The 25,227-nt window shown below is 46.6% G+C and overlaps 2 protein-coding genes across 2 annotated transcripts in view; one reads left to right on the forward strand and one right to left on the reverse strand.

Annotated features, from left to right (window-relative positions):
• Positions 1-349: 349 nt before the first annotated feature.
• On the reverse strand, positions 350-3,580 carry LOC121004493 (zinc finger protein 501-like). Its single transcript, XM_040436751.1, has 2 exons — positions 3,413-3,580; positions 350-1,973 (listed from the first exon to the last, which is right to left on the reverse strand). Exons 1-2 carry the CDS (start codon positions 3,540-3,542, stop codon positions 724-726), a joined length of 1,380 nt encoding a protein of 459 aa, XP_040292685.1. The 5' UTR covers positions 3,543-3,580; the 3' UTR covers positions 350-723.
• Positions 3,581-4,936: 1,356 nt separating this feature from the next.
• Positions 4,937-25,227, forward strand: part of LOC121004483 (gastrula zinc finger protein XlCGF57.1-like) — a 245,584-nt gene continuing 225,293 nt past the window's right edge. Inside the window, exon 1 of the mRNA XM_040436729.1 lies at positions 4,937-5,367. The gene's annotated coding sequence lies outside the window, so the exon portion shown is untranslated. The remainder of the gene's footprint in view (positions 5,368-25,227) is intronic.

Below are 25,227 nucleotides of genomic sequence, written 5' to 3' on the forward strand. Positions count from 1 at the left end.
CACCGTAACAATCTGGACTATTCTTGTAAGGCCTCATGCACACGACCGTTCTGTTTTTTGCGGTCCGCATACCCGGGATCCGCAAAAAACGATAGCCGCCAGTATTGACTTCCGCAAATTGCAGAACGGAACGGGCGCCGGCAATATAAATGCCTATTCTTGTCCGCAAAGCGCGGACAAGAATAGGACATGTTATAATTTTTTAACGGGCACGCGGAACGGAGCCACAGATGCGGACAGCACACGGAGTGCTGTCCGCATCTTTTGCGGCCCCGTTGAAGTGAATGCCAAAACGGCTGCTCGGATGCGGACCCAAACAACGGTCGTGTGCATGAGGACTAAGTTTTATACTACTGCACATGCTGCAAGTTACAGCGTAATACAGCACCCACGAAATCAATGAGACCTACCAAATCTCATATACCACTGTGCGTATTTTGTACGCATGGAAATTGACCTGTGGTGTGGCTTTAAAAATTTACAGCAAGTCAATTATTTGTGTGGATCCACGATTGCTGTATTGTGGTTTTACCATGGACTATGACTGAGTTGTTAAAATACACAAAAATTCCACACCAAAATCTACAATACATAGTGTTTTTATTGTGCTCTTCATGTTGTCTTCTGCACCATCTTAAAAGCAAAGTGCTAAGTTTCTATATGCTTTTGAATAAGACATTTATTGGTAAATACAGAAATTTGTCAATCATTTAGTGCTTTAAATTAATTTCCCTTGCTTTGACTGCAACTTGAAAGCTTTGGCTTTTCCCCTGTATGAGTTTTCTGATGGTAACCAAGACATTTCCATTTCCCGCATTCCGAGCATAAAAATGGCTTCTCCCCTGTGTGAATTAGCTGATGTTTAACAAGATTTGTTTTCCGAGAAAAACATTTCCCACATTCTGAACATGAAAATGGCTTCTCCCCTGTGTGAGTTCTCTGATGTTTAACAAGATGTATTTTCTGAGAAAAACATTTCCCACATTCTGAACATGAAAATGACTTCTCCCCTGTGTGAGTTCTCTGATGTACAACAAGTTCGTGCTTCTGGATAAAACATTTCCTGCATTCTGAACATGAAAATGGCTTCTCCCCTGTGTGTATTCTTTGATGTTTAACAAGATCTGATTTATAATTAAAACATTTCCCACATTCTGAGCATGAAAATGGCTTCTCCCCTGTGTGAGTTCTCTGATGTTTAACAAGATGTGCTTTCTGAGAAAAACATTTCCCACATTCTGAGCATGAAAATGGCTTCTCCCCTGTGTGAGTTATCTGATGTAAAACAACATCATGCTTCTGGGTAAAATATTTCCCGCATTCTGAACATGAAAATGGCTTCTCCCCTGTGTGTATTCTTTGATGTTTAACAAGATCTGATTTAGCATTAAAACATTTCTCGCATTCTGAGCATGAAAATAGCTTCTCCCCTGTGTGAGTTCTCAGATGTCTAACAAGATTTGCTTTATGATAAAAACATTTCTCGCATTCTGAGCATGAAAATGGCTTCTCCCCTGTGTGAGTTCTCTGATGTAAAACAACCTCTTGCTTCTGGGTAAAATATTTCCCACATTCTAAACATGAAAATGGCTTCTCCCCTGTGTGAATTCTTTGATGTTTAACAAGATCTGATTTAGCATTAAAACCTTTCTCGCATTCTGAGCATGAAAATGGCTTTTCCCCTGTGTGAGTTCTCAGATGTCTAACAAGATTTGATTTCCGTTGAAAACATTTCCCACATTCTGAACATGAAAATTGCTTCTCTGGTCTTTGATGTTCACCCCTTCTGTGTTCTTTGTTTTGCTTAACAGTCTGTGATAAATCAGAAGATCGGATCCATTGAAAAAAATCAGAAGATGGATCTTTGCTGTGAAAGTCTGAGGATGCATCTGGGATAATCACGTGCTGTTCATATACATCTTGAGTGTGTTGTGAAGATATCCCATGTCCCTCTGAGCTCCTGGTGCAGTCATCTGCCAAGAATACATTTGTATTATTTTTAAATAATATAACCTTAAATAATATTAATATGTTATAACATTTCTATCTCAACAATTAAATATAAATTGCAAGGAATGTAGCAAAATTCAATTCTTCACTGACTAAGACAGTGGTTTGCAAAACAGATCCTAATCTAATCTCAGAGCAAGAACCATTAGTTCAGAATGTTAGGTCACTAGGCTGTAGTTTTCCACTTTTGTGTTGAAGCCAGCATCTTCAAAGGTTCACTTTTCAGTGTGTCTACCATATTCTTTTCTAGTTAATTGCTCAGTTGAGAATCATAAAATGACCTGTAAGAAAGTGCTATTAGCGGGTGTCCACCTCACATACTCCCATCACTTATAGGAACGTCAGCAAATACCAAAAAAAGTACCAGTATGGCCATGAAATTGTGGCTTTGGAGCAAATGTAAGGCTGGATTAGCACTTTTTTTTATATATTTTATTTTTACCCCTTAGCACCTTAATGAGGGTGCTCAGCTGTATAATAATAGCCAGGTTCCTGCTCTAATGGGCAGGATTGTCATTACATGGCAACCAGTGGTCTAATGAAAACTAAAAATTGCGGAGTTGCCGGACTTTTTTGTATTCTTTTAAAAAACAGTTAAAAAACGACATTTTTCCCAGAACAAAAGCAAGCTCTCATATGACCACATCAACAGAAAAATAAAAAATAAGCTATGGCTCCTAAAATGCAATGATAAAAAAAAGGGGGGGGGGGGAGTTACTTGGTCACTAACGCCCAAATATTGGCTGCTCCCCAATGGGGTTAAATAGACTGTCAGATATGACCTTCGGAGGAAACCCATGGAAACACAGGAAGAACATGAAAGCTCCAGGCATGGCCAAAACATCTCTAGGTGAATGTGCACAGACCCTTATACAAGAAACTCAAGGAGGTCCCGTTGTAAGTTTTTTTTCTAGTCATTTCTCAGCGCAGCAATGTTTTATTAAAAACCTATACAGCTGAAAAAAAACTGACAGAACACAGAGCTTAAAGGGGGTTTCCAGGAGAAAAATACTGATGACTAATCCTCAGGAGAGATAAGAATATCTTAATGGTACTTCTCCGACTCCCGCCACCCCCTCCAATCAGCTGTTTGAAGAGTCTGTGGTGCTCAAGTAAGTGACCATTAAATACCCTACTGTATTTTTGGTTTGGTCACTCCCAGACTAGATGAGGACCAATCTGTCAATGAGACATATGGGTGCCATATTTATTTGATTTATTCAGTGGTACTTTAGTCTCCATGCAGTGGTCACCACTTTGTTTTAATAGTTATTAAAAAAAGTTATATTTTATTCACAGTTTATTCCACTTCTTCTATAGAGGAGAAAATCTATTTAAATGTATCCAGTGAAGAAGTAGAATCTGTGGGTCTTCTCTGCTTTATTTAGTGGTTACTACTCACCTGGGCGGTTATCTGTAGGAATGTCCTCTATACTCTGCTCATCACCCCTCACATATGTCTCTGTAGGATTAATATTGTTCAGATCTTCACCCGGATTTACAAGCTGTGAAACAAATATTATAGAAGTCATCAGACGGTTGGAGAAGTCGTGTGGAAGATCAGTAATTAGAATGACAACCAAAAATGATAGGACAGTAGGAGATACTGTATCTGACCCAAATATCTGCAGGTCTCCCGTATAAATCCAAACTGTTAGCTCCTTATTCCAACCTGCAGTCTCCATAACTAGAAAATTGTGAGAAGATCCAGACATCATGTAATGTTTATGGTCAGCTATAATCCTGCCATCTCCACCTTTCTCATTATACAGGTGAAACTCGAAAAATGAGAATATTGTGCAAAAGTCCATTTATTTCAGTAATGCAAATTAAACGAAATAGCATTAATGCAGCTTAAAATTAGAATTTTGTGAAAAGGTTCAATATTCTAGGCTCAAAGTGTCAGACTCTAGTCAGCTAATTAATCCATACCCCCTGAGCAAAGGGGACCTCAAAATTGTGACTTTGGGGTTTCATAAACTGTAAGCCATAATCATCCAAATTATAACAAATAAAGGCTTGAAATATCTCGCTTTGCAAGTAATGAGTCTCATATGTTAGTTTCACCTTTTAAGTTGCATTACTGAGATAAATGAACTTTGCACGATATTCTAATCTTTCGAGTATCACCTGTACAAGGATAAAACATATAATACTGGTGGATAAAACAAGATCTTCACAGCCTTCTACAGATCATAGGGGACATTTCATAAGACATTATCTCCATCTACCTGATCATCCTGTGGGACATTGTGATGTTCTCCTGAACCATCCTGTGGAAGAAGAGGACTGGGACATCTCTCCGGTGTTCTTCTCTCTTCCTTAACTGTAGGAAACACATCCAGTGACTGAATTCATTTCTTACATACAGATAATGAGAGGACGAGAGTATTTAGTCATGTCTATTACCTGGTGATGTGAGGGGTCGATGATCCTCCATCATGACGTCCTTGTACAGATCTTTGTGTCCTTCTAAATACTCCCACTCCTCCATGGAGAAATAGACGGTGACATCCTGACACCTTATAGGAACCTGACAACACAATGATACAGTCATCACCCAGATCCCTTCATAGCGTTCCTGTATAATGTCCCAGCATTCCCAGCAGTGTCACCTCTCCAGTCAGCACCTCAATCATCTTGTTGGTGAGCTCTAGGATCTTCTCTCTATTGATTTCCTCATGTATCAGGGGGTGAGGTGGAGGCTCTATGATTGGGCTCAGGGTTCTTCCCCATCCTTCAGACACAGGGGCCTGACAGCGCTCACTAGAGGTCTTCACTACTGTGTAGTCCTGGTTATGGAGAGACACAGTAATAAATATCACTCCATACATCTCCAGAGTCCCTCACCTCTCCAGTCATGTCCATCTGTTAGTAACATAGATAAGATCATGTAATGTGACATCATCAGAATCTCTCACCTCTCCAATAAGCCGGAAGAGGATCTCTAGGGTGAGATTTATTATACTCTCCGCCATCTCGTCCCTGTCCATTCTTGATGGGTCAATCAGGAGAAGGATCTGATACAGAAGATCTCCACTGAGCGGATCCTATATTGTAGGAGACACAGAGACAGCTCCACTGCATACACTCTGTAACTACATCCCGATGCAACACTTCAGGTCATCCAGCACCGATCACAACCAGCACAACAAAGTCCTGAATACACTGAATAGCACCCAGTCATGTGATTACAGACTCCTCCCATACACAGTCACATGTTCATGACATCATCACAGGTCCTTTTCTTCCTCCAACAGCACAGCCTGGAGGACTCCTCCCACACATGGTCATGACATCATGAAAGGTCCTTTAGCCCACTAGTCTCCCCCATACATGTAGTGTCCAGCGGTGCAGGTGGAGGTATGGGTCCAGTCACCGCCATTGTCTGTCAGGATTACTGGGGATGGGGATCAGTAAGGCTGTGGACGCCTTTCATCTTTTCTTTAGATTGAATTCTATATATTTTTCCTGGTATGATGGAATAATTCTAACCCCCAGTGACACGCTGAATCCCTTGTATAAAACGTGGCCGTATCAACTTTGATAAATGTGACAAAGTGCATGGAGCCGCTGGAGCATTGTGTGTTTGAACATGTGGGATGTCTGACAAATACTTTCTATTCCTGGCTTTTTTCTTTGGTTATCTACTTGGTGCAGCCTTAGCATGTCCGTGCTCTCCACCACTCAAAGGTGAGCTGCCATTCTCTCTATACCTTTTGGGGAGGTGGCGGTTGTGCTTGTTAATACTTATTAGGGAGGTGGTGGCTGTGCTGGTCGATATTTATTTTGGAGGTGGCGGTTGTGCTGGTCTATACTTATGGGGGAAGTGGTGATTGTGCTGGTCGATACTTATTGGGGAGGTGGCGGTTGTGCTGGTCTATACTTATGGGGGAGGTGGCGGTTGTGCTTGTTGACACTTATTGGAGAGGTGGCGGTTGTACTGGTCGATACTTATTGGAGAGGTGGCGGTTGTGCTGGTCTATACGTATTGGAGAGATGGCGGTTGTGCTGGTCTATACTTATTGGGGAGGTGGCAGTTGTACTGGTCTATACTTATTGGGGAGGTGGCGGTTGTCCTGGTCTCATGCTTGCCTATTTTAGGCCTCTTTCACACGGGCGTTGCGGGAAAAGGTGCGGGTGCGTTGCGGGAACATGCACGATTTTTCCACGCGAGTGCAAAACATTGTAATGCGTTTTGCACTCGCGTGAGAAAAATTACGCATGTTTGGTACCCAAACCCGAACTTCTTCACAAAAGTTCGGGCTTGGGATCGGTTTTCTGTAGATTGTATTATTTTCCCTTATAACATGGTTATAAGGGAAAATAATAGCATTCTGAATACAGAATGTATAGTAAAATAGCGCTAGAGGGGTTAAAAAAAATATAAAAAAATGTAACTTACCTTAATCCACTTGATCGCGCAGCCCAGCTTCTCTTCTGTTTCTGTCTCCTTCTTTGCTGATTGCAGGAACAGGACCTGTGGTGACTAGAGTTGAGCGAACACCTGGATGTTCGGGTTCGAGAAGTTCAGCCGAACTTCACGGAAATGTTCGGGTTCGGGATCCGAACCCGACCCGAACTTCGTCCCGAACCCCATTGAAGTCAATGGGGACCCGAACTTTTGGGCACTAAAAAGGCTGTAAAACAGCCCAGGAAAGAGCTAGAGGGCTGCAAAAGGCAGCAACATGTAGGTAAATCCCCTGCAAACAAATGTGGATAGGGAAATGAATTAAAATAAAAATAAAAAAAATAAAAATGACCCAATATCAATTGGACAGAGGTCCCATAGCAGAGAATCTGGCTTCACGTCAGCAGAGAATCAGTCTCTTTATGCCATAGCAAAGAATCTGGCTTCATGTCAGCACAGAATCAGTCTCTTCATGCCATAGCAGAGAATCTGGCTTCATGTCAGCACAGAATCAGTCTTCATGTCATAGCAGAGAATCAGGCTTCACGTCACCCACCACTGGAACAGGCCACTGTCACACATTTAGGCCCCAGCACCCAGACAGAGGAGAGCGGTCCCGTAACAGAGAATCTGGCCTTATGTCAGCACAGAATCTGTCTTCATGTCATAGCAGAGAATCAGGCTTCACGTCACCCACCACTGGAACAGGCCACTGTCACACATTTAGGCCCCGGCACCCAGACAGAGGAGAGAGGTCCTGTAACAGAGAATCTGGCCTTTTGTCAGCACAGAATCTGTCTTCATGTCATAGCAGAGAATCAGGCATCACGTCAACCACCACTGGAACAGGCCACTGTCACACATTTAGGCCCCGGCACCCAGACAGAGGAGAGAGGTCCTGTAACAGAGAATCTGGCCTTATGTCAGCACAGAATCTGTCTTCATGTCATAGCAGAGAATCAGGCATCACGTCACCCACCACTGGAACAGGCCACTGTCACACATTTAGGCCCAGGCACCCAGGCAGAGGAGAGAGGTCCCGTAACAGAGAATCTGGCCTTATGTCAGCGCAGAATCAGTCTTCATGTCATAGCAGAGAATCAGGCTTCACATCACCCACCACTGGAACAGGCCACTGTCACACATTTAGGCCCAGGCACCCAGGCAGAGGAGAGAGGTCCCGTAACAGAGAATCTGGCCTTATGTCAGCACAGAATCTGTCTTCATGTCATAGCAGAGAATCAGGTATCACGTCACCCACCACTGGAACAGGCCACTGTCACACATTTAGGCCCCGGCACCCAGACAGAGGAGAGAGGTCCTGTAACAGAGAATCTGGCCTTATGTCAGCACAGAATCTGTCTTCATGTCATAGCAGAGAATCAGGCATCACGTCACCCACCACTGGAACAGGCCACTGTCACACATTTAGACCCAGGCAGAGGAGAGCGGTCCCGTAACAGAGAATCTGGCCTTATGTCAGCGCAGAATCTGTCTTCATGTCATAGCAGAGAATCAGGCTTCACGTCACCCACCACTGGAACAGGCCACTGTCACACATTTAGGCCCCGGCACCCAGACAGAGGAGAGCGGTCCCGTAACAGAGAATCTGGCCTTATGTCAGCGCAGAATCAGTCTTCATGTCATAGCAGAGAATCAGGCATCACGTCACCCACCACTGGAACAGGCCACTGTCACACATTTAGGCCCAGGCACCCAGGCAGAGGAGAGAGGTCCCGTAACAGAGAATCTGGCCTTATGTCAGCGCAGAATCAGTCTTCATGTCATAGCAGAGAATCAGGCTTTACGTCACCCACCACTGGAACAGGCCACTGTCACATATTTAGGCCCAGGCACCCAGGCAGAGGAGAGAGGTCGCGTAACAGAGAATCTGGCTTCATGTCAGCACAGAATAAGTCTTCATGTCATAGCAGAGAATCAGGCATCACGTCACCCACCACTGGAACAGGCCACTGTCACACATTTAGGCCCAGGCACCCAGGCAGAGGAGAGAGGTCCCGTAACAGAGAATCTGGCCTTATGTCAGCGCAGAATCAGTCTTCATGTCATAGCAGAGAATCAGGCTTCACGTCACCCACCACTGGAACAGGCCACTGTCACACATTTAGGCCCAGGCACCCAGACAGAGGAGAGCGGTCCCGTAACAGAGAATCTGGCCTTATGTCAGCGCAGAATCAGTCTTCATGTCATAGCAGAGAATCAGGCTTCACGTCACCCACCACTGGAAAAGGCCACTGTCACACATTTAGGCCCAGGCACCCAGGCAGAGGAGAGAGGTCCCGTAACAGAGAATCTGGCCTTATGTCAGCACAGAATCTATCTTCATGTCATAGCAGAGAATCAGGCATCACGTCACCCACCACTGGAACAGGCCACTGTCACACATTTAGGCCCCGGCACCCAGACAGAGGAGAGAGGTCCTGTAACAGAGAATCTGGCCTTATGTCAGCACAGAATCTGTCTTCATGTCATAGCAGAGAATCAGGCATCACGTCACCCACCACTGGAACAGGCCACTGTCACACATTTAGACCCAGGCAGAGGAGAGCGGTCCCGTAACAGAGAATCTGGCCTTATGTCAGCGCAGAATCTGTCTTCATGTCATAGCAGAGAATCAGGCTTCACGTCACCCACCACTGGAACAGGCCACTGTCACACATTTAGGCCCCGGCACCCAGACAGAGGAGAGCGGTCCCGTAACAGAGAATCTGGCCTTATGTCAGCGCAGAATCAGTCTTCATGTCATAGCAGAGAATCAGGCATCACGTCACCCACCACTGGAACAGGCCACTGTCACACATTTAGGCCCAGGCACCCAGGCAGAGGAGAGAGGTCCCGTAACAGAGAATCTGGCCTTATGTCAGCGCAGAATCAGTCTTCATGTCATAGCAGAGAATCAGGCTTTATGTCACCCACCACTGGAACAGGCCACTGTCACATATTTAGGCCCAGGCACCCAGGCAGAGGAGAGAGGTCGCGTAACAGAGAATCTGGCTTCATGTCAGCACAGAATAAGTCTTCATGTCATAGCAGAGAATCAGGCATCACGTCACCCACCACTGGAACAGGCCACTGTCACACATTTAGGCCCAGGCACCCAGGCAGAGGAGAGAGGTCCCGTAACAGAGAATCTGGCCTTATGTCAGCGCAGAATCAGTCTTCATGTCATAGCAGAGAATCAGGCTTCACGTCACCCACCACTGGAACAGGCCACTGTCACACATTTAGGCCCAGGCACCCAGACAGAGGAGAGCGGTCCCGTAACAGAGAATCTGGCCTTATGTCAGCGCAGAATCAGTCTTCATGTCATAGCAGAGAATCAGGCTTCACGTCACCCACCACTGGAACAGGCCACTGTCACACATTTAGGCCCAGGCACCCAGGCAGAGGAGAGAGGTCCCGTAACAGAGAATCTGGCCTTATGTCAGCACAGAATCTGTCTTCATGTCATAGCAGAGAATCAGGCATCACGTCACCCACCACTGGAACAGGCCACTGTCACACATTTAGGCCCCGGCACCCAGACAGAGGAGAGAGGTCCTGTAACAGAGAATCTGGCCTTATGTCAGCACAGAATCTGTCTTCATGTCATAGCAGAGAATCAGGCATCACGTCACCCACCACTGGAACAGGCCACTGTCACACATTTAGACCCAGGCAGAGGAGAGCGGTCCCGTAACAGAGAATCTGGCTTCATGTCAGCGCAGAATCTGTCTTCATGTCATAGCAGAGAATCAGGCTTCACGTCACCCACCACTGGAACAGGCCACTGTCACACATTTAGGCCCCGGCACCCAGACAGAGGAGAGCGGTCCCGTAACAGAGAATCTGGCCTTATGTCAGCGCAGAATCAGTCTTCATGTCATAGCAGAGAATCAGGCATCACGTCACCCACCACTGGAACAGGCCACTGTCACACATTTAGGCCCAGGCACCCAGGCAGAGGAGAGAGGTCCCGTAACAGAGAATCTGGCCTTATGTCAGCGCAGAATCAGTCTTCATGTCATAGCAGAGAATCAGGCTTTACGTCACCCACCACTGGAACAGGCCACTGTCACATATTTAGGCCCAGGCACCCAGGCAGAGGAGAGAGGTCGCGTAACAGAGAATCTGGCTTCATGTCAGCACAGAATAAGTCTTCATGTCATAGCAGAGAATCAGGCATCACGTCACCCACCACTGGAACAGGCCACTGTCACACATTTAGGCCCAGGCACCCAGGCAGAGGAGAGAGGTCCCGTAACAGAGAATCTGGCCTTATGTCAGCGCAGAATCAGTCTTCATGTCATAGCAGAGAATCAGGCTTCACGTCACCCACCACTGGAACAGGCCACTGTCACACATTTAGGCCCAGGCACCCAGGCAGAGGAGAGAGGTCCCGTAACAGAGAATCTGGCCTTATGTCAGCACAGAAACTGTCTTCATGTCATAGCAGAGAATCAGGCATCACGTCACCCACCACTGGAACAGGCCACTGTCACACATTTAGGCCCCGGCACCCAGACAGAGGAGAGGTTCATTCAACTTTGGGTTGCCCCGCAATATAATGGTAAAATGAAATTAAAAATAGTATTGAATGAGGAAGTGCCCTGGAGTAGAATAATATATTGTTAAGGGGAGGTAGTTAATATCTAATCTGCACAAGGGATGGACAGGTCCTGTGGGATCCATGCCTGGTTCATTTTTATGAACGTCAGCTTGTCCACATTGGCTGTGGACAGGCGGCTGCGTTTGTCTGTAATGACGCCCCCTGCCGTGCTGAATACACGTTCAGACAAAACGCTGGCCGCCGGGCAGGCTAGCACCTCCAAGGCATAAAAGGCTAGCTCTGGCCACGTGGACAATTTGGAGACCCAGAAGTTGAATGGGGCCGAACCATCAGTCAGTACGTGGAGGGGTGTGCACAGGTACTGTTCCACCATGTTAGTGAAATGTTGCCTCCTGCTAACACGTTCCGTATCAGGTGGTGGTGCACTTAGCTGTGGCGTGTTGACAAAACTTTTCCACATCTCTGCCATGCTAACCCTGCCCTCAGAGGAGCTGGGCGTGACACAGCTGCATTGGCGACCTCTTGCTCCTCCTCTGCATTCGCCTTGGGCTTCCACTGGTTCCCCTGTGACATTTGGGAATGCTCTCAGTAGCGCGTCTACCAACGTGCGCTTGTACTCGCGCATCTTCCTATCACGCTCCAGTGTAGGAAGTAAGGTGGGCACATTGTCTTTGTACCTGGGATCCAGCAGGGTGGCAACCCAGTAGTCCGCACACGTTAAAATGTGGGCAACTCTGCTGTCGTTGCGCAGGCACTGCAGCATGTAGTCGCTCATGTGTGCCAGGCTGCCCAGAGTTAAGGACAAGCTGTCCTCTGTGGGAGGTGTATCGTCATCGTCCTGTGTTTCCCCCCAGCCACGCACCAGTGATGGGCCCGAGCTGCTTTGGGTGCCACCCCGCTGTGAACATGCTTCATCCTCATCCTCCTCCACCTCCTCCTCATCCTCGTCCTCCTCGTCCTCCAGTAGTGGGCCCTGTCTGGCCACATTTGTACCTGGCCTCTGGTGTTGCAAAAAACCTCCCTCTGAGTCACTTCGAAGAGACTGGCCTGAAAGTGCTAAAAATGACCCCTCTTCCTCCTCTTCCTCCTCTTCCTCCTGGGCCACCTCCTCTTCCATCATCGCCCTAAGTGTTTTCTCAAGGAGACATAGAAGTGGTATTGTAACGCTGATAACGGCGTCATCGCCACTGGCCATGTTGGTGGAGTACTCGAAACAGCGCAACAGGGCACACAGGTCTCGCATGGAGGCCCAGTCATTGGTGGTGAAGTGTGTCTGATCCACAGTGCGACTGACCCGTGCGTGCTGCAGCTGAAACTCCACTATGGCCTGCTGCTGCTCGCACAGTCTGTCCAGCATATGCAAGGTGGAGTTCCACCTGGTGGGTACGTCGCATATGAGGCGGTGAGCGGGAAGGCGGAAGGTATGCTGTAGCGCAGACAGGCGAGCAGCGGCAGGGTGTGAACGCCGGAAGCGCGAACAGACGGCCCGCACTTTATGCAGCAGCTCTGACATGTCGGGGTAGTTGCGAATGAACTTCTGCACCACCAAATTCAGCACATGCGCCAGGCAAGGGATGTGCGTCAAACCGGCTAGTCCCAGAGCTGCAACGAGATTTCGCCCATTATCGCACACCACCAGGCCGGGCTTGAGGCTCACTGGCAGCAACCACTCGTCGGTCTGTTGTTCTATACCCCGCCACAACTCCTGTGCGGTGTGGGGCCTGTCCCCCAAACATATGAGTTTCAGAATGGCCTGCTGACATTTACCCCGGGCTGTGCTGAAGTTGGTGGTGAAGGTGTGTGGCTGACTGGATGAGCAGGTGGAAGAAGAGGAGGAGGAAGCTGAGTAGGAGGAGGAGGAGACAGGAGGCAAAGAATGTTGCCCTGCGATCCTTGGCGGCGGAAGGACGTGCGCCAAACAGCTCTCCGCCTGGGGCCCAGCCGCCACTACATTTACCCAGTGTGCAGTTAGGGAGATATAGCGTCCCTGGCCGTGCTTACTGGTCCACGTATCTGTGGTTAGGTGGACCTTGCCACAGATGGCGTTGCGCAGTGCACACTTGATTTTATCGGACATTGGTTTGTGCAGGGAAGGCACGGCTCTCTTGGAGAAGTAGTGGCGGCTGGGAACAACATACTGTGGGACAGCAAGTGAAATGAGCTGTTTGAAGCTGTGTGTGTCCACCAGCCTAAATTACAGCATTTCATAGGCCAGTAGTTTAGAAATGCTGGCATTGAGGGCCAGGGATCGAGGGTGGCTAGGTGGGAATTTACGCTTTCTCTCAAATGTTTGTGAGATGGAGAGCTGAACGCTGCCGTGTGACATGGTTGAGATGCTTGGTGACGCAGGTGGTGGTGTTGGTGGTACATCCCATGTTTGCTGGGCGGCAGGTGCCAACGTTCCTCCAGAGGCAGAGGAAGAGGCCGAGGCGGCGGCAGCAGCAGCAGAAGAGGCCGAGGCGGCAGCAGCAGAAGAGGCAGCAGGGGGAGCCTGAGTGACTTCCTTGTTTTTAAGGTGTTTACTCCACTGCAGTTCATGCTTTGCATGCAGGTGCATGGTCATGCAGGTTGTGCTAAGGGTCAGAACGTTAATGCCTCGCTTCAGGCTCTGATGGCACAGCGTGCAAACCACTCGGGTCTTGTCGTCAGCACATTGTTTGAAGAAGTGCCATGCCAGGGAACTCCTTGAAGCTGCCTTTGGGGTGCTCGGTCCCAGGTGGCGGCGGTCAGTAGCAGGCGGAGTCTCTTGGCGGCGGGTGTTCTGATTTTGCCCACTGCTCCCTCTTTTGCTACGCTGTTGGCTCGGTCTCACCACTGCCTCTTCCTCCGAACTCTGAAAGTCAGTGGCACGACCTTCATTCCATGTGGGGTCTAGGACCTCATCGTCCCCTGCATCGTCTTCCACCCAGTCTTGATCCCTGACCTCCTGTTCAGTCTGCACACTGCAGAAAGACGCAGCAGTTGGCACCTGTGTTTCGTCATCATCAGAGACGTGCTGAGGTGGTATTCCCATGTCCTCATCATCAGGAAACATAAGTGGTTGTGCGTTAGTGCATTCTATCTCTTCCACCCCTGGGGAAGGGCTAGGTGGATGCCCTTGGGAAACCCTGGCAGCAGAGTCTTCAAACAGCATAAGAGACTGCTGCATAACTTGAGGCTCAGACAGTTTCCCTGATATGCATGGGGGTGATGTGACAGACTGATGGGCTTGGTTTTCATGAGCCATCTGTGCGCTTTCTGCAGAAGACTGGGTGGGAGATAATGTGAACGTGCTGGATGCACTGTCGGCCACCCAATTGACTAATGCCTGTACCTGCTCAGGCCTTACCATCCTTAGAACGGCATTGGGCCCCACCAAATATCCCTGTAAATTCTGGCGGCTACTGGGACCTGAGGTAGTTGGTACACTAGGACGTGTGGCTGTGGCAGAACGGCCACGTCCTCTCCCAGCACCAGAGGGTCCACTAACACCACCACGACCATGTCCACGTCCGCGTCCCTTATTAGATGTTTTCCTCATTGTTCCCGTTCACCACAATTTTGAGAATGGCAAATTTGGGAATAGTTTTTCAACCCAGAAAAAAAAGTGTGCTTTTACGGTTGCTACAAATAACTTGACCAGCTAAAACAGTACAGATTTGGTTGAATAGAAATGTGAGACCTGTTTTTTTTTGCACTGTGTGACAGGTTAAGGTTTAATCTCAGAATCAGACTTCTATCTGCACGGTAGCGTGTGTCTTAGGTTTTTCTGAATGACACTAATAATACCTTCAATGTAAGATATCCTTTTTGGGATAGATTTCAAGTAGGCCTCAAATACCAGAAACTAGTTATTTTGAGAATGGCAAATTTGGGAATAGTTTTTCAACCCAGAAAAAAAAGTGTGCTTTTACGGTCGCTACAAATAACTTGACCAGCTAAAACAGTACAGATTTGGTTGAATAGAAATGTCAGGTCTATTTTTTAGGCGCTGGGTGACAGGCTCAACTTGCCCCTGATGTAGTATATGGCCAAAAAATAACCACACTGTTGATGGTTAAATGCACTTCGGTGACACAGGCTCAGCCTGCACCAGATGTAGTATATGGCCAAAAAATAATCAGACTGTTGATGGTTAAATGCACTTCGGTGACACAGGCTCAGCCTGCAGCTGATGTAGGATATAGCACAAAATAACCACACTATTGATGGTTAAATACACTTGGTGATAGCTTGTGCTGGCGCACCACAAGTCACAAAATGGCCGCCGATCACCCCAGAAAAAAAGTGATCTAAAAACGCTCTGGGCAGCCTCAAAAAAGTGAGCAAGTCAATACTAGCACTTCAATGATCCACAGCTGCAGATCGATCACAGAATGAAGTCTTTTGGAGGAGTTAATCTGCCTAATCTCGCCCTAACGTCGCAGCTGCAACCTCTCCCTATGCTTCAATCAGCAGAGTGACGTGCAGCGCAACGTGACCCAAGCTTATATAGAGGCTGGGTCACATGCTGCACTGGCCAATCACAGCCATGCCAATAGTAGGCAAGGCTGTGATGGCCTCTTGGGGCAAGTAGTATGACGCTTGTTGATTGGCTGCTTTGCAGCCTTTCAAAAAGCGCCAAGAAAGCGCCGAACACCGAACCCGAACACTGACTTTTACGAAAATGTTCGAGTTCGGGTCCGTGTCACGGACACCCCAAAATTCGGTACGAACCCGAACTATACAGTTCGGGTTCGCTCATCCCTAGTGGTGACGTCACTCCGGTCATCACATGGTCCATCACATGATCCATCACCATGGTAAAAGATCATGTGATGGACCATGTGATGAACGGAGTGACGTCACCACAGGTCCTGTTCCTGCAATCAGCAAAGAAGGAGACAGGAGAGATGCCGGCTGCGTGATCAAGTGGACAAAGGTGAGTTAAATTTTAAATTTTTATTTGTTTTAACCCCTCCAGCGCTATTTTACTATGCATTCTGTATTCAGAATGCTATTATTTTCCCTTATAACCATGTTATAAGGGAAAATAAAAATGATCAGGTCTCCATCCCGATCGTCTCCTAGCAACCGTGCGTGAAAATCGCACTGCATCCGCACTTGCTTGCGATTTTCACGCAACCCCATTCATTTCTATGGGGCCTGCGTTACGTGAAAAACACACAAAGAGGAGCATGCTGCGATTTTCACGCAACGCACAAGTGATGCGTGAAAATCACCGCTCATGTGAACAGCCCCATAGAAATGAATGGGTCGGGATTCAGTGCGGGTGCAATGCGTTCAACTCACGCATCGCATCCGCGCGGAATACTCGCCCGTGTGAAAGGGCCCTTACTTGTTATGCTTGATTAGTTGTCTGGGTCATAATCCTTATATTCTGATACTCTAGGGTGGTCCCTGGGAGTGTTTACTGTAGACTCTTGTAGACCCTTTAACATTTGGGGTAACCGGCATCTCTACGTTTATGTACCTGACTGCACTGCATTCGCCGTTCTGGGAGTGAGGGACATCTACCTCTTTAACTACGTTTTTTATGTGTATTTAGTTACCTATCAGTAAAGGCGCATTATTTCTGTGTAATATACAATTGTGGCGCTGTGTTATCTTTTGTTGTATTATTGGTTGGTGACACAGTCACATAGATTGCAATAGCTCCACGTTGTTAAGGGTTAGTGTACGCTGTTTAGATTAAACCCCCTTCAGTCCTCCGACTGCAGATTCTCAAGAGATAAAGGAAAAGAACAGGGCTCTTGAGGGATACACATTCCAAGAGGAGAGCTCCAGTCAATGCCCATTACCACACAGGCTCCTTAAAGGAGTTGTGCAAGAATTGGTGGATTCTGGGCTCCGCCAACCCATGAAAAAGATGCCAAAGTGCAAAAAAAAGAAAATCACACAAAAGGCTACAAAATAAATAGTGACCAGCAGAAAAAAGATAACATCATTCTTACTGCACAATAAGCGATATAAAAATAGAACCCAGAAAACATTGGCCCAATTGCATATTTCACCATTCCACCCCGAATAACTTAATGTAATGGTTCCATTAAAAATACAAGTCAGCCCGAAAAATAATCCCTTGTTGCACCGCTGGACGCTACATGTATGGGGTAGGGGGAGACTAGTGGGCTAAAGGACCTTTCATGATGTCATGACCATGTGACTGTGTGTGGGAGGAGTCAGGCTGTGCTGCTGGAAGAGGTAAAGGACTTGTGATGATGTCATGACCATGTGGCCTTGTGTGGGAGGAGTCAGTCTCCAGGCTGTGCTGCTGGAGGAGGAAAAGGACCTTTCATAATGTCATCACCATGTGAATATGTGTGGGAGGAGTCAGATTCTAGGTGAGGCGATAAAGGACCTTTCATGATGTCATGACCATGTGATTATATGTGGGAGGAGTCAGGTGCTCAGGACTCTTGCTGTGCTGGTTGTGAATGGTGCTGATAACCAGAAGCTTTAACCCCTTAGTAACCAGCCTGTTTTGGGTGTTACTGACCAAGCTTTTTTCTTCCCTTTTTTCATCTTCGCCTTCCAAGAGCTATAACTTTTAAATTTTTCCCTCTATGTAGTTGAATGAGGGCTTGTTTTTTGCAAAACAAGTTGTAGTTTTTAACCGCCTCAGGACCGCCTAACGCAGGATCGCGTTCCGGAGGCGGCTGATTCATTCCTCCTAGACGCATATACGCGTCATCTCGCGAGACGCGAGATTTCCTGTGAACGCGCGCACACAGGCGCGCGCGTTCACAGGAACTGCAGATAAGCGAGTCGATCTCCAGCCTGCCAGTGGCGATCGTTCGCTGGCAGGCTGTAGATGCCATTTTTTTCACCCCTAACAGGTATATTAGACGCTGTTTTGATAACAGCGTCTAATATACCTGCTACCTGGTCCTCTGGTGGTCCCCTTTTGCTTGGATCGACCACCAAAGGACACATGCAGCTACGTAATAGGTAGCACCAAGCACCACACTACACTACACCCCCCCTGTCACTTATTAACCCCTGATCACCCCATATAGACTCCCTGATCACCCCCCTGTAAGGCTCCATTCAGACGTCCCTATGTGTTTTACGGATCCGATCCGTGGATCCGCAAAACATATACAGACCTCTGAATGGAGCCTTACAGGGGGGTGATCAATGACAGGGGGGTGATCAGGGAGTCTTTATGGGTTGATCACCCCCCTGTCATTGATCACCCCCCTGTAAGGCTCCATTCAGACATTTTTTTGGCACAAGTTAGCGGAAATTGATTTTTATTTTTTATTTTTTTTGTTTTTTCTTACAAAGTCTCATATTCCACTAACTTGTGTCAAAAAATAAAATCTCACATGAACTCACCATACCCCTCACGGAATCCAAATGTGTAAAATTTTTTAGACATTTATATTCCAGACTTCTTCTCACGCTTTAGGGCCCCTAGAATGCCAGGGCAGTATAAATACCTCACATGTGACCCCATTTCGGAAAGAAGACACCCCAAAGTATTCCGTGAGGGGCATATTGAGTCCATGAAAGATTGAAATTTTTGTCCCAATTTTTGTCCCAAGTTAGCGGAAAGGGAGACTTTGTGAGAAAAAAAATAATAAAAATCAATTTCTTTGAACTCGCTATGCCCCTCATTGAATACCTTGGGGTGTCTTCTTTCCAAAATGGGGTCACATGTGGGGTATTTATACTGCCCTGGCATTTTAGGGGCCCTAAAGCGTGAGAAGAAGTCTGGGATCCAAATGTCTAAAAATGCCCTCATAAAAGGAATGTGGGCCCCTTTGCGCATCTAGGCTGCAAAAAAGTGTCACACATCTGGTATCGCCGTACTCAGGAGAAGTTGGGCAATGTGTTTTGGGGTGTCATTTTACATATACCCATGCTGGGTGAGATAAATATCTTGGTCAAATGCCAACTTTGTATAAAAAATGGGAAAAGTTGTCTTTTGCAAAGATATTTCTCTCACCCAGCATGAGTATAACTTCTCCTGAATACGTCGATACCACATGTGTGACACTTTTTTGCAGCCTAAGTGGGCAAAGGGGCCCACATTCCAAAGAGCACCTTTAGGATTTCACAGGTCATTTACCTACTTACCACACATTTGGGCCCCTAGAATGCCAGGGCAGTATAACTACCCCACAAGTGACCCCATTTTGGAAAGAAGACACCCCAAAGGTATTCCGTGAGGGGCATGGCGAGTTCCTAGAATTTTTTATTTTTTGTCACAAGTTAGCTGCAAAAAAGTGTCACACATCTGCTATTGCCGTACTCAGGAGAAGTTGGGCAATGTGTTTTGGGGTGTCATTTTACATATACCCATGCTGTGTGAGATAAATATCTTGGTCAAATGCCAACTTTGTATAAAAAAAATGGGAAAAGTTGTCTTTTGCCAAGATATTTCTCTCACCCAGCATGGGTATATGTAAAATGACACCCGAAAAAACATTGCCCAACTTCTCCTGAGTACGGCAATACCACATGTGTGACACTTTTTTGCAGTCTAGGTGGGCAAAGGGGCCCACATTCCAAAGAGCACCTTTCGGATTTCACCGGCCATTTTTTACAGATTTTGATTTCAAACTACTTCGCACGCATTTGGGCCCCTAAAATGCTAGGGCAGTATAACTACCCCACAAGTGACCCCATTTTGGAAAGAAGACACCCCAAGGTATTTCGTGATGGGCATAGTGAGTTCATGGAAGTTTTTATTTTTTGTCACAAGTTAGTGGAATATGAGACTTTGTAAGAAAAAAAAAAATCATCATTTTCCGCTAACTTGTGACAAAAAATAAAAAGTTCTAAGAACTCACTATGCCCATCAGCGAATACCTTAGGGTGTCTACTTTCCGAAATGGGGTCATTTGTGGGGTGTTTGTACTGTCTGGCCATTGTAGAACCTCTGGAAACATGACAGGTGCTCAGAAAGTCAGAGCTGCTTCAAAAAGCGGAAATTCACATTTTTGCACCATAGTTTGTAAACGCTATAACTTTTACCCAAACCATTTTTTTTTTTACCCAAACATTTTTTTTTTTATCAAAGACATGTAGAACAATAAATTTAGAGAAAAATTTATATTTGGATGTCGTTTTTTTTGCAAAATTTTACAACTAAAAGTGAAAAAAAATCGTTAAATTTTGATTAATAACAAAAAAAGTAAAAATGTCAGCAGCAATGAAATACCACCAAATGAAAGCTCTATTAGTGAGAAGAAAAGGAGGTAAAATTCATTTGGGTGGTAAGTTGCATGACCGAGCAATAAACGGTGAAAGTAGTGTAGGTCAGAAGTGTAAAAAGTGGCCTGGTCATTAAGGGGGTTTAAGCTACGGGGGCTGAGGTGGTTAATAGTATTATTTTGGGGTACACGTTACTTTCTGATTAACTTTTATTAACTGTTTCTGGTAGGGAGATGGGAAAAAACACCAATACTGCCACTCAGTTTTTATATTATAATTCTTACGAAGATTATTTTTAGGTATAAATAACACGATATCTTTATTCTCTGGGTCAGTACGATTACAGCGATACCAAATACATGTAGTTATTTCTTTTAAGTTTTACTACTTTTGTCCAATAAAACCCATTTTTTTAAAAGAAAGAAAATCTTTTTGCATCGCCGCATCCCAAGACCCAGAACTTTTTTACTTTTCATTCTACTGAGTTGTGTGAAAGCTTGAATTTTCTAGGATGACTTGTAGTTTTCATTGGTATCATTTTGGGGTAAATAGCTCTTTTTGATCCCTTGTTATTACTTTTTTTTCTGTGGTGACTAAGAATAAATGAGCAATTCAGTTTTTTTTCTTAAATATATTTTGTTACGGCATTCACAGTAGGGGATAATTTACATGATATTTGTGTATTGTGGGTCATTACAGACGCGGTGATAACAAACGCGGGGGGGATTTAATTTTTTTAATTTTTTTAGATTTTTTACACAAGGGGACTATAACAGGCAATATTTTGATTGCTTTTATAATACGATGCGTTATTCCTATAGTGTATTGCATTTATATGTCAGTGCTTTACTAACATAGACCAGCAGGCTGCACCAGAGAGGCACAGCCTGCTGGAAACTACTCAAGGCAGGCTTGGGGCCTATACCAGGGGCAACATGTAGGGGGTTAAACAGCCATGGATGTTAGAGCAGAAGTGCAGCTCTCATGTGAGAACCGAACCCCCGCTATCCGCTGAACGGGGAAGACGTGCAGTGCTTAGACTGGGCCGCTGTAAAAAGGCATATTGGTGGTCACTAAGAGTTTAACGTGTATGAAGCGGAGCTGTCTCTGTGTGATGTGTATGTAGCGGAGCTGTCTGTGTGATGTGTATGTAGCGGAGCTGTCTCTGTGTGATGTGTATGTAGCAGAGCTGTCTCTGTGTGACGTGTATGTAGCAGAGCTGTCTCTGTGTGATGTGTATGTAGCGGAGCTGTCTCTCTGTTGATGTGTATGTAGCGGAGCTGTCTCTGTGTGATGTGTATGTAGCGGAGCTGTCTCTGTGTGATGTGTATGTAGAGGAGCTGTCTCTGTGTGATGTGTATGTAGCGGAGCTGTCTCTGTGTGATGTGTATGTAGCAGAGCTGTCTCTGTGTGATGTGTATGTAGCAGAGCTGTCTCTGTGTGATGTGTATGTAGCGGAGCTGTCTCTCTGTTGATGTGTATGTAGCGGAGCTGTCTCTCTGTTGATGTGTATGTAGTAGAGCTGTCTCTGTGTGATGTGTATGTAGCGGAGCTGTGTCTGTGTATGTAGCGGAGCTGTCTCTGTGTGATGTGTATGTAGCAGAGCTGTCTCTGTGTGATGTGTATGTAGCGGAGCTGTCTCTCTGTTGATGTGTATGTAGTGGAGCTGTCTCTGTGTGATGTGTATGTAGCGGAGCTGTCTCTGTGATGTGTATGTAGCAGAGCTGTCTCTGTGTGATGTGTATGTAGCGGAGCTGCCTCTGAATGATGTGTATGTAGCGGAGCTGTCTCTGTGTGATGTGTATGTAGCGGAGCTGCCTCTGAATGATGTGTATGTATCGGTGCTGTCTCTGTGTGACGTGTGTAACATCCCAGAGTATGTCACTAAACTCTTTCTCCCTGCTACAACATGTCAGGTGCATATGTATTGTCATCTTGTGTAGTCTGACATTGCATTTTCCATTATATGTATTTTCTATGCCTGTTTCATATATTATGCTGTAATTTCCATGTACACCAGCAGGTGGCAGCAATGTGTTTAGTTCAGTTTAGCATAGCTAGACTAGAATAGTTCATTCCAGTGTTTAGCTCCCCCTCTTCTAGGAGCAGAAGTGGGCTGGTCCCACGCCCTGCAGCAAGGGAGGGAAGAAACCAGTTAGATCCAGTGTGTACCAGCCACCCCGGCTAGAGGAAGGCTGTGTTAGTAGGAGCTCCCAGAAACAGGGATCCCAAGACAGGATCAAGTCTCGGTTGAGGCCAAGATCACTCTTCCCGGCCTGAGCCATCAGCCTCAGCTGGTTGACAAGAAAAGCAGCCATCTCCAGCCTCCAGGAAGAAGCATTCCTTGTGAGCCAAGCTGTGAGTACATATCCAGAGACCAGGAGAAGCCAAATTCCTCCTCAGCTAGTCAGGCCCATATCAAGCAGAAGACAGACAGAGCTTGAAGATAAACACCTGCCAGATTCTCCAGGCATATAGTATAGGAGCAGAAGAGGTATTAACCCCTGCCATACATTGCCCCACCTGTAGAGTTGGAGCCGCAGGGAGGGCTCCACCCTCACCTCCTGAGCCTGCTCCCGCGGAGGATGCCGCTGATACAGTCGCCCAGGCTTTGGACCAGCCTGCACCGCAGACGGTGATTGGACCCCGCGATGACCACCAGGAGGCACCGGAACCGGCCGCCCGGCCGCGACATCAGGTAGGAGCACATGCGCTCCCTGAGGCCCAGGCCTGGTCCGTACCTGCCCCTGCACCGCTCCCTGAGGGTCCCGATACCCCAAACAGGCCTAGGCCTGCTCTGCCAAGGACACTTACTGGTGCGGCGGAGGCGGCCGGAACTTCCACTCCGCCGCCCAGTGCTGCTACTACTGCCAGAGCGGGACGTTTAAACCCAGAGGTCCCCATAGTGAGCCCTGAAATCCCTGCGGCTCCAACTCTACAGGTGGGGCAAATAAATAACTCTGCCCTGACTTTCAATCCCAGAGTGCAACCCTACGTACTGCCCTGGAAGCTGCCACAGGCACCCTCAGTTTACCTACCAGAGCCTCTTCAGCCGGAGGTTTTGTCCACCTCTGCACCGGCAAGGGATCCCGGCTTGCAGCATGTCACAGCTGCATTCACCAGGCTGACTGCTCATCCAATTCCAAAAGACACCACAAGAGGTCAGTGGTGCACCATTACAGCTGCTGAGAGTACCCAGGTTAAGAAAGAACTTTTGTATCCTCAAATATGGGACCCAGGAGGATGTTTTCCAGACTTTCCTGTGAGGAAAACTACCCATTATAGCAATTAACTACTACCTTGTTTGGATTACAAGTGACTTATGGACTTTTTGCTCCTGTCCACAGTCAAGCATCTTAAGTAAAAGGACTCAAATCATATTTGAGTGTATTATTGCATTGATATTTGCATAATGTTTTTGCACTAATTTTTCAAGTTAACATGTTATGTAACATTTAAGATAACCTGCCCATTGTGTGTATTCTCTCCTAGGTGCCGCAATGTGAACTTTATGCACTGTTTATGGTGATTGCACTTAACTATTGCACTTAACAAAAATGTAGCAACTTGCTTAAAGTGTGCCTTCTTTACAGCTCTTGTTATCTCCCCCCTTATACGGACTGTCTTTATACGGACGTTGAATACTAATGGCCTACACCCGGTGATATATACCCATAGGTACCCAGGGTAGGACCAAGTGGTAAGTCCAGGCAGATCCAGTAACTTCACAGGTACCCCTGCTGTTTCGGGAATCGTTAGAAGCCCTAGGCTGCTCCTTCCCGCTTGTTTTATGTTCCGGATTGTTCCCATCCGGAGGTGTCTCATTTCCAGGAGATCCATGGGAACGTACTGCCCTCCTCCTGTGACTTGCCAGAAGATACGGAGACGATAAATACCTCCCCTTCTGAGCTTTTGCCTAAGGTAAGGCTCCTCAAACCTTAGAGCCATACTTTAGCTTCCTCTTAGTCATCATAGTGATCGTGCTTTAAGCCAAATTTCTTCAGGCTATGGTGCAGGGAAGGGAATACAGGATAAAGCCACCCTTCTATTTGCAGGCATTCCATTACGTAATGGTGGGATTACGGAGTAAAGACACCCCCATACTTTCTTTGATGTCTACCGAGCTCAGGACATACGAAGTCAGTCAGTAATGTTTGCTTTGTGCAGTATTTAGGTTACCTGGTTATACCAAGAGAAGGAAACTGTGTGTTGGACACCTTACTCTAGCGGGCAGGAACCTCGAGGAAATGTTTTGTCTATGTATGTCATTATGTGTAAATTCACGTAGCATTTTGTATTTATTGGGTACCTCACCCTCCTAAGCATACGCCGAGGACGGCTTCACTTAAAGTAAGCAGGTATGTAACATCCCAGAGTATGTCACTAAACTCTTTCTCCCTGCTACAACATGTCAGGTGCATATGTATTGTCATCTTGTGTAGTCTAACATTGCATTTTCCATTATATGTATTTTCTATGCCTGTTTCATATATTATGCTGTAATTTCCATGTACACCAGCAGGTGGCAGCAATGTGTTTAGTTCAGTTTAGCATAGCTAGACTGGAATAGTTCATTCCAGTGTTTAGCTCCCCCTCTTCTAGGAGCAGAAGTGGGCTGGTCCCACGCCCTGCAGCAAGGGAGGGAAGAAACCAGTTAGATCCAGTGTGTACCAGCCACCCCGGCTAGAGGAAGGCTGTGTTAGTAGGAGCTCCCAGAAACAGGGATCCCAAGACAGGATCAAGTCTCGGTTGAGGCCAAGATCACTTTTCCCAGCCTGAGCCATCAGCCTCAGCTGGTTGACAAGAAAAGCAGCCATCTCCAGCCTCCAGGAAGAAGCATTCCTTGTGAGCCAAGCTGTGAGTACATATCCAGAGACCAGGAGAAGCCAAATACCTCCTCAGCTAGTCAGGCCCATACACAGCAGAAGATAGAGCAGAAGATAAATACCTGCCCGATTCTCCAGGCATATAGTATAGGAGCAGAAGAGGCATTAACCCCTGCCATACATTGCCAATACCTGCTGGGACCTAAAGACCTATGCTGTACTCATATGGATTTATGCTGCACTCCTTAAGTAAAGACAAGTTGGAT

The sequence above is a fragment of the Bufo bufo genome, chromosome 6, assembly GCF_905171765.1.
Source record: "Bufo bufo chromosome 6, aBufBuf1.1, whole genome shotgun sequence".
Taxonomy (NCBI): domain Eukaryota; kingdom Metazoa; phylum Chordata; class Amphibia; order Anura; family Bufonidae; genus Bufo; species Bufo bufo.